Below are 13,936 nucleotides of genomic sequence, written 5' to 3'. Positions count from 1 at the left end.
GGGTTTCCTAAATGAAGTTGTGGGATTGGACGGCGGTGCTTTGTGTCAGGGTTTATGGATATGTCAGGGGCCATAATTGATATAATCTCCAGACAGCGCTGATGTGCAAGGCATAGACAGGGACAGGCACAGGTTGCACTCCAGACAGAGGGGAGAGAGAGAAATCAGAAAACAGAGCCGACTCAGCACCACAATCTCTTCAAATGAGTGACACTTATCAATATTTCAGGTCATTTTATATGTAGGTGAGGCCTGCCTTGGGTTAATGTATTATGTATTAATGTTCTGTGTTCTATTATTGATAATATTAGCAGTAGCACATGCAGAAGACCACCTTTGTCTGTATAATTAGGACCCACGATTGAGGTTTCATTAAAGTCTCCCTAATATAGTCTTATGAATACAGCTTTATTGAGATCTTGGAAAGATCATCTATTGCCTGTAAATGACAAGAACATTGTATTGACCCAATGTGGGGTAGAAATGTTAGTGCATTATTAACTGCAGTTATGTGCCCTCTCTAGTGAGCCGCTGAGAATAAACCTGGTGTCGTGTTCCTGCAAGGAGCCTGCATGGCCATTATACAAGCACTTCCTTTGATGCAGCTGCTGAGGTCAGGTTATTCAGTCATTCAACTTGGCTCCCACTACACAGGGAAGTCAATTGAATGCACGGTCTGCCACAAGATAAAGGGAAATAGTTCCGTGAATTGGGCTGTGGTCCGTACCTCACGGTGCCTGCATTTACACAATGTTTAGCGTAACCTGTGACTCACCAAAATCCAGAGTTCAATTGCGAGTATACATTTTTTTGCAGACCAAGGGGAGTGGAGTTTTAATACACAGGGTAGATTGTATTTACACTGCCGAGGCTGTGCAGTCTAAGAATTCCATATGTTGGTTAAAACATTCATAACAGTTTAAAACAGAATAATAAGGGCCAGGTCAGCAGAAACGGTCACATTCAATATGTTTTCCCTATCATATGATCTGTGAAAAGAAATTGTGTTTTCGATTAATTGATTGTAATACTTGGAACACAATGTTGAAAACTAGATTAATGTTTATTATCAATAAATTAGAGCAAATATGTCTGATAGAACTATTGTTCTCTTATCTACTCTTTCAACACATTTCCAGAATCAGTAAAACTACAGCCCAACAAAAAATGGGGATAGTCATGAAGATGATGATTACCAGTATACTTTTCATTAAGATCCTCATATAAAGTATTGCTAATTCATGTTTAGTGTCATTATCATTGTCTTTATAGTGGCATGTAGATAGGATGCATAAAGGTAGCTGGCTATTTTCATTATGTTGTGGTCCTTGTGTTATTAACACATCACTGCTGATAAGTGACTTCTTTATGATGTGCCGTGAGGCCCACAGATGCCATTAAAGCAGACAGGTATGGCAACAGCCTCTGTCCTCCATGCGATTTCATGAAGAACGGATTAAAGCTAGCACTGGCCATTACCCAGCAGCACACACAGAGAGGCAGACAGGCGGCTCAGCTCAGTCACTGATATTACATGAAACAAAAGCTTTAAAGAGCTGTCTGGAGGCTTCTTTTTACCTATGTAGTCTTCTCTCTTAGTCTACTGTCCTGCAGAATGATTACTGGTTGTATGCATTCATTATTTATAGTATTTATGAACACTGCTAATCATAATTGTAAACTTTATTTTCTACTATATAAAAATATAACAATACCATTTGTCTTAGAGTGTAGTAATGTGTTATATACAGTAACATATACAGTAAATCCCGATAATGATATCAGTAAGAGAGAGCTCCTCTATGCTTTGCAGTGCTGATGTTCGTCAAGCTCAAATTGCAAAACTGCTTGCATCCTTTCTGCCCTTAAAATTCACTGTAAGCAGGTTAAGTAAAAAGGATGATGGCTAGGGCTTTCATTGCTTCCAATTAAACCTTGCTTGTTAGTTTAACCTCGAGGTAAACCCATCAAACAATTGATGTCAAGGAAACCCTGCCAACTGTGTCTACGCCTGAATGGTCATTAATTTTAATTGCTTAGATATTAAAGATTTAGAAGCACAGAGACATGCAGGACAGAAATTATCTGATGTCATGCAAATCCAGTTGGTTTGCGCATTCTGCGGCTTTGGCGGGCTGCTGGATATATTAAAAGGTAAGCACAGCGGTGGAAATTAAATAAAACATCATTAGGTGCAGCTGCTCTTTGGCTGGTCCAGAAGCAGGCTGCAGGAGCTGAGATGGGAGCCATAGCACTGTGATAGGCTACTCTAATTTATAGGCCTAATAAAGAACAACCCTAATCTCTTTATTATTCCACTATTATTGCAGAGCCAGCATTCGCACACTGTTTTTGCCCGATGCGAAGAACATCTTTCTTTCTTCCTTCCTTCCTTCCTACTATGAGGTTCGAAGTTAATATTTATTTCTACCATGCAATTATAGACAGATACAAATATATGGCACTAGAAATATGTACTTTCTATAATTTATGTATGTTTTTAGTAAATGCATCGGCAAGTTGTGATGATATCGGTTTTAATAGAGAGTTTTGATGATATAGGTTTTAATTTAGCAACAAAGTGGACATCCCGTCTTTTTCTTCCAAAAAATCTCAGGACTCAAACTTCAAACTGAATATTTGTGGAATGAACTCCTTTTTCCCTTGGTGTCATTGCTGCAACTAACTTTTACAGTAGGTGGAATGAGATCATCATTTAATAATTTAATCAACTGTGCTTTATTAAGAAGTGTCAAACACACACTACTCACATATTCAAGAAATATATTGTTTCATAAAACATCAAAGCAGGATGGAAATGCTTTGACTTACGAAAATGCATACAAAATGGCTAAAGCCTTAAAGAAAAGCCGGTGTGCATTTTCCAATCTTGGTTCTCCGTATTTCAAAACTTTGTGAAAGTGTCTTGGTTGTAAAATAACTAGCTTTTGAGCTAAATATTGATTTTAAAAAGTTATGTCAGAAAACATGTCTCTGTAGTACATAGGGGTAGAGGAGAGTAGCTTGCTCCACTGCAGGCCTGGGCGAAACAGGCACATAGGCAGGAAATACACTTTCATGTCAGGAATCATGAGCATAGAGCAATTTACTGTTTTGATGGTTTTAGTCAAAACAGTAAATTGCTGTTCAAAAAAAGAGGAATATTTAGTAAGGTGACAATGTAGAATGCAGTCTACTTTTTTATGTAGGAGCTCCTTTATGTTTTTAGGTCCATGATCTTTGCTGTCTAACTGATGACCGAGTAGGAGCAAGGTTATTTTTTTCATACTTTTTTCAGTTTAGTTTTCAGTTGATTCGTAAAAGTGTTGTGCGAGCCAGTTGTCACTCATCAACCTAAGACTTGTGATACTGTAGGTGGTAGACAACATGTAAGAACAAAATACACAATAGAGACAGAATACACAAAATCTACTTAAGTCAACATGAAGTTATCTACAGTATGCTAAATGGTGAGCAAATGAGATAAGGTAATGTGAATGGTAAGAGCATGATATCATATGCATTCAGTTATAGTTGATGTGCGCTTTTGCAGATTTACAGTTCCATTCACATAGTGTATTCATCTATAGCTTTGAGAGTTGTATAGCTATTTAATTTGCAGTTAATAGTTGATAGCATAGTCCTGTTGTCTTTGGACGGCAGATGGACATAGGCAGGTGGCCATATAATTTTATTTTATGATGAAAATAAATATATATATATATACTTTTGTCAATTTTGGTCAGCCCACCATACAAACAAGAAAATGATAATCCAGAACTGGCAGACGGCCTGTACACCCACCTACAAAATATGATTTCATAATATTCATGACTGTTTCACTTATAACCAGTGCAGCAGCAAATAGCTCTACTCAGGACTTTAAATATAATTGCAGAACTTGTTTCTTTAGCAATAGGCCTGGCAATGTAATACAATCAGGTTCACTCTTCAGCGTGTTGTGGGAGACGAGTAGCCCCTGGTGTGTTGGTTTCATCAAGAAACAAACAGAGAGCATGTCATGTTCCTTTCTATGATAACGCACAAGTGATTTCTGGTTATCGCTTAATTAGCCTGCACACCCAGTGGACATTACTGCAGGGGCTGGGAATTGGGTACTTGATGGACCCAAACGTGACATATTGAAACAATCACACTGCTCAGTGCACAGTGCATTGGCTGCTTGACGTCTGACACCTCGGCTCTCCCTCTGCTCCCCCCCCCCCCCCCCCCCCAGGTATCCAACTGGTTTGGCAACAAGAGAATCCGGTACAAGAAGAACATAGGCAAGTTCCAAGAAGAAGCTAACCTGTACGCTGCTAAGACTGCAGTAACAGCAGCACACGCAGTGGCCGCAGCAGTGCAGAACAGCCAGACCAACTCCCCCACCACGCCCAGCTCCGGTAGGCACCCCTGTGCAGGTCCTAACTGCCACGCACCGCCAGCGCTCATGTTTACCCACACTCACACACCATTCACGCAGGCAGGAGTGACAGGCACTGCTCCCAGCCTGGGGATCACGTTTTCCTGTCTCTGAGCCAGTCGATGCCAAGTAAGACAAGCAAACCCGTGCATAACGAGTGCATTCTTGGTTTGTTTACAGAGAACAGATGTATTTTGGGTAAAAAGACAACTCGAAATGATGTCACTGAGGTTTGGTTTTCCCTTGACTGCTCCCTCTAATTTGTCAAACTGTAGTTCCACTGTATCGTTGTACATTGAGTTTTAAGGGAGATTAAACATAGTTGCTGGGAGCAGATTCAGTACAGTAAGTTACACAAATGAAAACAATCATTGCACAAAAACTGAAATGTATTACTCATTTAAACATGAAAATATTAAGACATCCAACACAATGTATAAGTCCAGAGGCTTCATTTATCAGCATTGTGAATAAACATTTCAAAAATTATGCTGAGGAATGGAATTTAGAATACAATTTTTTCAAATACTATTAACAAATAGCAAGAGTGACTCATTACACACTCGTACTTACATCATACACAATAGGAGATCACTATTGATTAATAAAAATAATTCTCAGCCTAAGTGGTTGCACCCACTAATCAACCATAGCAGCATCAAAATAGCCCTTCCAAGCCTGTGGGAAAGATACAATGCTGTGCCATGAGATACAACAGCACAACCCAAAAAGCTACATTATTTATTGTATATATATTTTTCCAGGCATGTCATACTTCATTGGACAGGAAGGGCCTTTTGTAAGCTTTTACAGTACTACTAGCATGAATGATAAGAAGAAATCATCAGGGAATATTTTAGGTTAATGCTTCAGTAAATACATTTCTACAAAATTATTCCAAGTACCTGAGACATGGACATTTTCTTGATGGCCTGTCTATTAGTTTGCACTAACTTGTAGGCATCTCATACACTCTTCAAATGCTAGCAGTTCTATCCCTCCCACCCTAAACCACCCTGGACTAGCTAATACTAATCTGGTAACTTGAAGACTAGTCATGTCGTTGTTTACAGTCCAGCCCTGTTAAACGTTATAGGTAGGATTCTACTCAGATTTCAGGTATAGGCTCAGAGGTTGAGAGCATGCAGACATGCATGCAGTTTTGCTTTTCACTTGGCCACCTTGCCCCCACATTCAGCAGCTTTTTCTAGGCTTTACATATAACTTTCATGAAATGAGTGGGATGTGGTTGGGTGGGGTTTTTATCGTGACCTGAAGGATTTCAACTCTTCCAATTGTTTTCAGGAACCTACTGATGGTAAATTAACTTTTAGCTTCAATCCTTGTGCACTGGTGTATGGAAAGTGTGGGTAACTTAGTTTTGCTGATGACGCGCCCAAAACTGTTCATTTGGCTGGCTCATCCTGAGTGAGATGTCAGACTAATCAGCAATGTCCTATGGAGAAGTGCCAAAACATCTGAGGGCGGATAGCACTTTGATGGGTACTGGAATTTATTATCTTTGTTTACCTTTTTAAAATAGGTTTGAATCTAAAAGGATATATGCTGAGCCCATGTGTACTTTCTGCTAAAATGGCCCATCTGTCTCAAACAACGCTCCCCTGTGAAATGCAGCGGGTGCTAAATCATCCAACCGACAGCCATCTCCCATTCAATTTCCCATTATCTCAGTCTGTTATGTTTCAACAATGGTTTTACATGTGCCTGTAATTTAACAAATGACTGTACTTTAAATGGATTATCATCATAACAAATGTACTGATATGGTCAAATTATATAATATACAGTATAGCCTGTGAAGAAATTATGCATGAATTGACAATGGAAAGACAATAAAAGCTAAACATTAATTGTTATTCTCACAATGTAATCCATTAATTAAAAAACACATATTTTCCTATTTAACAAGGCTATGTTTCACTAGCAGTTCCCTAATTCCACCACTTGGCACAGTGTGTATGCATGGCTGTCCATTCATGAACACCCTCAAGCCAATGTTCGTGTCGATAAATCTCACAGATTTGTGTTTACGCATGACTGATAAATGAGGCCCTAGGATATTGACTGTGATTTTGGACTTGGCTGACCTGAAAAGGGGATGTGATCTGGTAAGCAATCGCTATTTGAAGTGGTCCCCTTTTTCTTGCACCCAGGATTCCAGATGAAAGACGAAGAATTTCAGCTGGACTCTGCAGAGAGCAAAAACACTCTTTTAACCAACATGTTTACTGGTACTGCTCTTTTCATAAGCTTCTTATTGTCCTTGTCAATGGCATATGCTATTTCCTCAGTAACAGTAGATAGGGATATGGGAACTTAATGACCAAACACATTTTGGAACTGTGTGATGTAATCTCCAATCAGTTTCTTATGCCTCCTTGTGGAAAGTCTGTATACCCTTCCCAAGAGTTACAACAAGACCATAATACTCTTCTCTATCTTGTATTTATTTGCTTCCCTTCTTTTCCTTTTGTAGTTGCATTTTTCTGGGATTCAAATTACTCTTTGTAGTAGTGGGTGTTGTGTACATAGAGTATGTTCAGTAGGCAATGTCTCCTTTTGTGTGTCTCTGTGAGTTGTTCTAGTATGTGTGTGTGTGTGTGTGTAGTAATGTGTACTCTTTCCTGATAGCCATCTATTTAGTTATTTAGCTACTTACATCTTCCCTTTCCAGGTTCTTCAGGTTCTTTTAACCTCTCAAACTCTGGGGACATGTTCTTGAGCATGCAGTCTCTGAATGGGGATTCTTACCAAGGGGCACAAGTCGGAGCCAATGTGCAGTCACAGGTAGGAGCCACAAACAGGGACAGGTCCTGTGTGCAAATACACAGAGCCGTCCCAGTTTTGCCTGTGTGCTGAGCCATCCACAGTGCAGTTTGATGTACAGTAATTAAGGCATGCTGCCCACAGTGGGCCAGCTCCAATTCCTAGTCTGACAGTAGCTAAAGCAAAAGTGTAGGTTTTGGAGAACACCTAGCGCTTACTTATTCTAATTCACTTTGGATGGAATATTCCGACTTCAAAAATATTTCACACCATTGCAATCAGTAGTTATTTTTAAAAACCTCCCAAAAAAGTATTTGTTTAACTTCTGTAAAAGACTAGATTGAAGTTTATATTTTATGAATGCATTTGGCTTTGACTTGAGCTCTTGGGTTGGTGTTGGGTTTTATGGTATTGTAAATGTATCTCTTGTATCCTTTCCTGTCTTTTTATTTTGGTTGTGTTGAATTTGCTGTCATCCATTACGCTATTTCTTCAGGTTTAGAGATACACATATATGAATTTAAAAATAACATGTAAAATTACCCCATTAGAACTTGAGACTAATGATTTTAATTATTTACCAAACATATTAATGTCTTTAAAACTTTGTACATGTGTGTTATGCAGACATATTCTTATCCCCCAAATGTTTGTGCACATGAATGTGTTTACAAAACACATTGTTGTATGTTTGAAAAATGTGTGTGCATTCTGTGGCCTTGTTTTCCCAAGTGGTATGTCTCAATGTTGGACGTTTTTCCACAATAACGTTACACATATCCATAAGTAGAGTGTGAATAAGCTCCAACATCTAGATAACAGTGGATGTAGCAATCATGACCTGAAAGAAAGGTTAGCCTGGTTATGTGCTGTCTGTGTCTCATGGTCCCCTTCCACATGGAGTAGGTTCTATATGTTTTTAAAGTGGCATTGAGCATGTGTGTTTATGTAAATCCCGATATTCCACAGTGAGCTGACAGCCATGTTCACACTGTTTCTCCCTTTAGGTGGATACCCTGCGGCATGTTATCAGTCAGACGGCAGGATACAGTGAAGGTCTGGGGGGGAACACTATGTACAGTCCACACAGCCTGAACGTAAGTGTCTCGGTTTCCTCTTCCTCTAGGTACAGTAACATTCTGGAGATAGTGGTTATAAATCTTCAACAGACCTTGTCCAGACTGGAGTCATTCTACTGTAAATATTAGTCACAGTATGATAGTAAGCTTAGCTTACTGTACACAATGACCTCACTGGCCCCTGTGTGATAAGTATTAGCTTAAGCAAACTAATTCACTAACTGTATTTATTTCGTGACCCTCTTATACATGTATGCTTCTATTTTTTAATTGTTTTAAGGAACTCTAGGGTGTCTAGGGGTATAGTAAGAATAAATAGTAGCAGCTGGCTAATCTGAGCTCAGTGAGCCAGGAAAGTGAGAAACTCCACTTCAGCACTGGCATAAGAAAGGAATTAGCTTCTTAAAGGATGAAGCGCACATGTGACATAGGAGATTGGATATCACTGAAATAATGACACATTTTCATTATATGGGGATAAAAGCAGAGTTTAATAAAGCACACCTAGATCATAGTGTAGGTGGAATTAAAATAAATTGGAAATAAAACCCCTGTCTTTGCTTATATAAAAATGTTTGACACAGTAAGCGACTAAAACCAAAATGAAATTTTAGGCTTTTAGTTGTGTAGTTAATTTAGCTGTTTTTTTTAAATCCTTGTGATAAAATATGAGCGTAAGATCGCTGCAGGCTTTTCAAGGTGTGAATTCTATAATTCTTGAGGCCTTTTTGAAGCCATCAGAGTAAAGCTTAATGTATTTGATTAGAGAGAGACAGAGATGATTACTTATAGTTCCCTCAGCCATATCATAGGCACAATTTTATCATTTGTTGTCTTAACGTTGCCATGTTTTTCATACCTCACACTCAATACAGGCCCAATTCATTGTATAGAAGTCGCATACATATATGGAAGTATATGAAAGTAGAAATGTGTCATTTCAGGCCTCTAACATCTACAAGGGCAATATAAAGTTAGCTACCTAGGTTTAAACTTACGCACAAACTATAGATAATAGCTAGTTATCTTGCTTGTCATTCTAGCAGATTTAAAAAAAAAAACATGTGATTTAGAATTTCCAGAAATGTTTTTTGTGGGCTAGGGGTAGCCGAACAGAGATATATGGGTAGCTTACAGGTACTAGGTGTGGGTGTTGCCAACAGCTCGCTTTTCAGGTCCAAGTCAACCCGTGTATCTCCCCATCAATGCCTGTAGTTATTAGAGTTTTATTCAAAGCTTTATCCCAATTCCTTTGGGAGTAGAAATGCTTCCAAATTAAACCAGCCCCTACGCCTCCAGATGGGTAGATTGACGCATGCAATGAATATGCAGTCCATCACTAAATACACCTTTCCCCAATATTATAGTTATTAATCTAAGTTGCATGTTTCTGCTTTTATATGATGGAAATTGTACAAACGGATCATTTAATCGAGCACACAACTTGTTTTGTAGGGGCTCTGTGAGCTTGTTCTTGTATGATTGACTGATTTACTATTAGAGCAAGCACACACTCCAGCTTAAAGATAACTCACGCATGTCATTAATGTTTGCAGACAGTGCTTGGTGTCATTTTAGTTTTGTTGAGCACTCTTTAGCCTGGAGGCCTTTAGACCAAGTGTCAACATCTAGCAAGCTCAACTGAAGTGTTTCACACTCTCAGAAGGTTTCTCTATGTCCTTTGCTTTTTAGGCCAAAGCTCACTTAATCGCCACACAAAGATAAACTCTGATATAGGACTGTGAGTAGAGAAGGTATATTACTTAAAGATGTATTACTAAAGATATATTACTGCAAAAAGAGAAACATTACCTGGGTAACAATTAAATGAAATTAATTATAAGATTTGGAGAGGGCTTCACATAAAGCAAAACTCTTTTATACAAAACCTCAACATTGTGACAAAGTAGAACAGATAAAGCTTTTCATTGACCTCTTCCTGGCGATCTAAATCAACAAAATACTAATTTCCCCGATGAGCCATGAGTGCTAGAGCTCCCACTGTACAGTAATGCAGATGGATTGTTTTCATAATGAAGTGCATCACACATACATTTGCATACACTAACCTTTTGTTTTGTTGATGGTGGTGGGGGTCTAGCAAAGGCTAGTCCCTGCCGCGAGCCAAGCAGTCAGGCTGGCTCAGACTGGCTCTCTTGGAAAGGCCCTGCCCCGTCACTTCCACTCAGTTTGCCCCACCTCACCCAGCCTCAGCCTTCCCTCTTGCTGACTGACATGAGAATATTTAGCGACAAGCTGTCTGCCACTGCCGAAATGTGATTAGACATTGATTTCAGGGGTCGCTCCCAATGGGTGCGACTTTAAAGCACATTCGTTTCTAGGAATCTACTTGCTGATGCTAGTATAATGCAGACAATGCTCATTGGCTTGTCAGTTTTACTATACAGTATCAAAGGAGAAATTGTTTTTAAATTATTAATTAGTAAATGACATTGTACACAAACATATTTACTATTTCACCTTATATTTTATATCTGTATTCTAGTAAATATGTTTTATTGTATGGAGTAATCTTATTCTCCCGTAAAATGAAAATGTATTTGGTGAATGACTGTTCTTAAATCAATCAGAGGGTCATCAGTAAAGCATTTGGTTGTTAACATGGACTTATTTCCTTTTGATATGTTAAATTACTAAGTATTTCTTTGTGATCCATTGTTTTCTGCCTTTCTTTCTAGACTAATGGGGGATGGCAAGATGCAACGACTCCATCTTCTGTAATCTCCCCGAACGAAGGACCTAGAAGTGTGCACTCTGATACCTCAAATTGATCTCTGTTACCGATGCATCTGATCCCCAAACTATAAATCCTGAACTTTCACTGACTGATTAACCAGAGAGGATTAACTTTTTTCAAAACTTCTTGTCTGTTGCATCTACCAGTCTTCAACACCCCTCGCAATGTCATTCTACAATATGGACAACCAATGTTTTCTTGGTAGTTCATTGAATTCTTTGCTCAAACTCCATCTAATGATTACAGTTCACCATTGCAATATTTTATGTTTATAATTTTAAGGTGTAATCACATACAAAATCAAATAGGACCTCAATCTCTATTCTGCAACATGTATTTAAATTGACAATTGATATAAGAAATTGTGTTTCCCAAGCTGAATTTATTCCCTATGCTGACTCTATGACATTATATGTGATGTCTCAATATTTTGGGTTTTGGCGGCTTAGGATAATTAGTTTCAATATTAGTTTTGCCTTACAAACACCATGTTGACATGCATTTTACATTGACAGTGTAATATTTACAGTGCTAATTGGACAAATGTATTTTAAAATCTTGGGACATGTTTGACATTTATGGATTGAAATAATAATAGGGTTGAAATAGTTTTCGGTCTAACATTTATAACAAAAGATAGCACTTCAGGCAGGTGACAAGGTACCAGTCACTCGAAATATGTTGTATATAATATAGCTTAAGAATATTTATACATAACACCAATCAATACACCACTTTATTACCTCATTCAAACTCATAGGAAACAATAGATTTTCCACATTTCTATAGATTAGAGTGCTCACTTACTACCTCTAAACAATATCACCACCATAGATGTTTGTTTTTTTAACATTTGATTTGGTTGTTTTCTTTACATCTTGTAATTAATGCTTTGTTTTTGTTCATGTAATCTAATGTATATTTTAATATTTTAGGAAAATAAAGTTGCTTTGTTGCAACTAAAAACCAACAAAAAGAAAATGTATGATGTTATCAATAATATTGATACTAAGAATAATAATAAAAAATCATAAAAGGGAGTGGTTTTTGTGAGAGGGATGGCTGAAGATTGGTCATAAATTAACACCAAACAGTAAAACTGTTGTAAATACTGAAGAACATTTTGAATGTTGCTTATCTTGTTCTTAATTCATGCAAAAAGTCATTATAAAAAAATTGGTAATGCATAGAGGTTTCAGTATTCGAAACTGTACATTTCAGGCTCTGTTTGACAGGGTTCAAAGTTTCTCTTTTTTGTATTGTATGTGATTCTGAAATTGATAAAGTCATGAAAAATGATTTGTGGAAGTGATTCTAATGTATTACAAATGTTTAGTGTTTCTTTCTAACCTGACTACACCCTAGACTGAAAAGTCTTCCTTGTGGTAGTTATGTGTAATTTCAAACATGAATAAAAATGTTGCTTTTAAGATTAAAGTTCTTATTATTTATTTTTACACTGTAAATATGTAAACCCATATTATTTCAACATTTTGATCAGAATGCATTACTGAAACAGTCAAGAGTAATAACATGGCTATGTATGGCTCAAAAGACACTCCATGAAATATGACACACTAAACTAAACTATCAACCATTCACACTCCATCCTCATAATGATGGTGCAATATCTGATATATGTGGACACGTCCGTCCTGCAAAACAATGAGACAAGTTGTCCAATCTGTATTCAAGTCATCCACGCATCACCTAATTTGCAGATCGATGGCTTACTTGGTCCAAGCAACATTCTTTATCACTGCTCTGAGGTCAAATCAAAGTAGTTAGCTAGCTATCAGGCAGCCATTGTAAAGGCTAATGCTGGAGTAATGTGTAGTTAAGATTCTTGTAGCCATATTTAGCACTAATACGTTTTTCAGTGTCTTACTAAGGTAGCTGAAGAGAAGAGCATTGAAATAGTCCAATCTTGAAGTAACAATAGCATAGATTAGCTACAGTATGTCCATCATTTTTCAACAAAATGGTTCACATTTTTCATTCAGGGGATGGACAAAAGCTGCTCTTTTACCAAAACAGAACCTTGAGGAATACCAAAGCATACATTTGATTTGTCATAGGACAGATCATCCACACGTACAAACTGATAGATCAAAACCAGGCAAGAACATGTTCAAAATGGGTTTCCAATTTCACACACTGAAGGGAGGGATCTAGGGTTTTACAAATGTCAACACTGTAAACATTTTACAGTCCAGTCATGTCTGTACAGCCTCTGTCTGAAATATCTCACCACAACATTAAAGGATTTAAATTATCCCCTTATAGAAGGTCAGGATTCAGCAGGAAAGCCCTATAAGACATTTGTTATCAGAATAATACAAAGAACTGGTTGTAAGATGCCATTATATGTACAGTTAGGTCCGGAAATATTTGGACACTGACATAATTTTCATAATTTGGGCTCTGCATGCCACCACAATGGATTTGAAATGAAACAATCAAGATGCATTTGAAGTGCAGACTTTAGACTTTACTTCAAGGTTGAACAAAAAATATCATTTGATTGCAACCATTTTCATACACAGTCCCCTAATTTCAGAGGCTCAATTGTAATTGGACAAATTAACACAATCATAAATAAATTGTTCATTTTTAATACTTTGTTGAGAATCCTTTGCAGGCAATGACTGCTTGAAGTCTAGAATGCATGGACATTACCAAATGCTGGGTTTCCTCCTTTGTGGTGCTTTGCCAGGCCTTTACTGAAGCTGTTTTCAATTGTTGTTTCTTCATGGGTCTTTCTGCCTTAAGTTTTGTCTTCAGCAAGTGAAATGCATGCTCAATCTGGTGGAGATCAGGTGATTGACTCGGCCATTGCAGAATATAATTTTTTTTTACTTTAAACTCCTGGGTTGCTTTCGCAGTATG

At 37.8% G+C, this 13,936-nt stretch overlaps 1 protein-coding gene across 10 annotated transcripts in view; it reads left to right on the top strand.

Annotated features, from left to right (window-relative positions):
* pbx3b (pre-B-cell leukemia homeobox 3b) overlaps positions 1 to 12,479 on the top strand; it is a 102,349-nt gene extending 89,870 nt beyond the window's left edge. For 5 of the 10 annotated variants that reach the window (XM_013136640.3, XM_013136642.3, XM_013136639.3 and 2 more), the window contains 5 exons: positions 4,238 to 4,403; positions 6,598 to 6,675; positions 7,119 to 7,231; positions 8,218 to 8,307; positions 10,989 to 12,479. In XM_013136640.3, the coding sequence (XP_012992094.1) occupies positions 4,238 to 4,403; positions 6,598 to 6,675; positions 7,119 to 7,231; positions 8,218 to 8,307; positions 10,989 to 11,081 (540 nt within the window). In that variant the 3' untranslated portion in view covers positions 11,082 to 12,479. The remainder of the gene's footprint in view (positions 1 to 4,237; positions 4,404 to 6,597; positions 6,676 to 7,118; positions 7,232 to 8,217; positions 8,308 to 10,988) is intronic. The other 5 variants (XM_013136645.3, XM_013136644.4, XM_013136643.3 and 2 more) reach the window with 2 other exon arrangements.
* Positions 12,480 to 13,936: the final 1,457 nt, after the last annotated feature.

This window comes from Esox lucius, chromosome 13 (assembly GCF_011004845.1).
Source record: "Esox lucius isolate fEsoLuc1 chromosome 13, fEsoLuc1.pri, whole genome shotgun sequence".
Taxonomy (NCBI): Eukaryota; Metazoa; Chordata; class Actinopteri; order Esociformes; family Esocidae; genus Esox; species Esox lucius.
The sequence above is the reverse complement of the archived record's forward strand: the minus strand, read 5'-3'. Positions and strand labels throughout refer to the sequence as shown.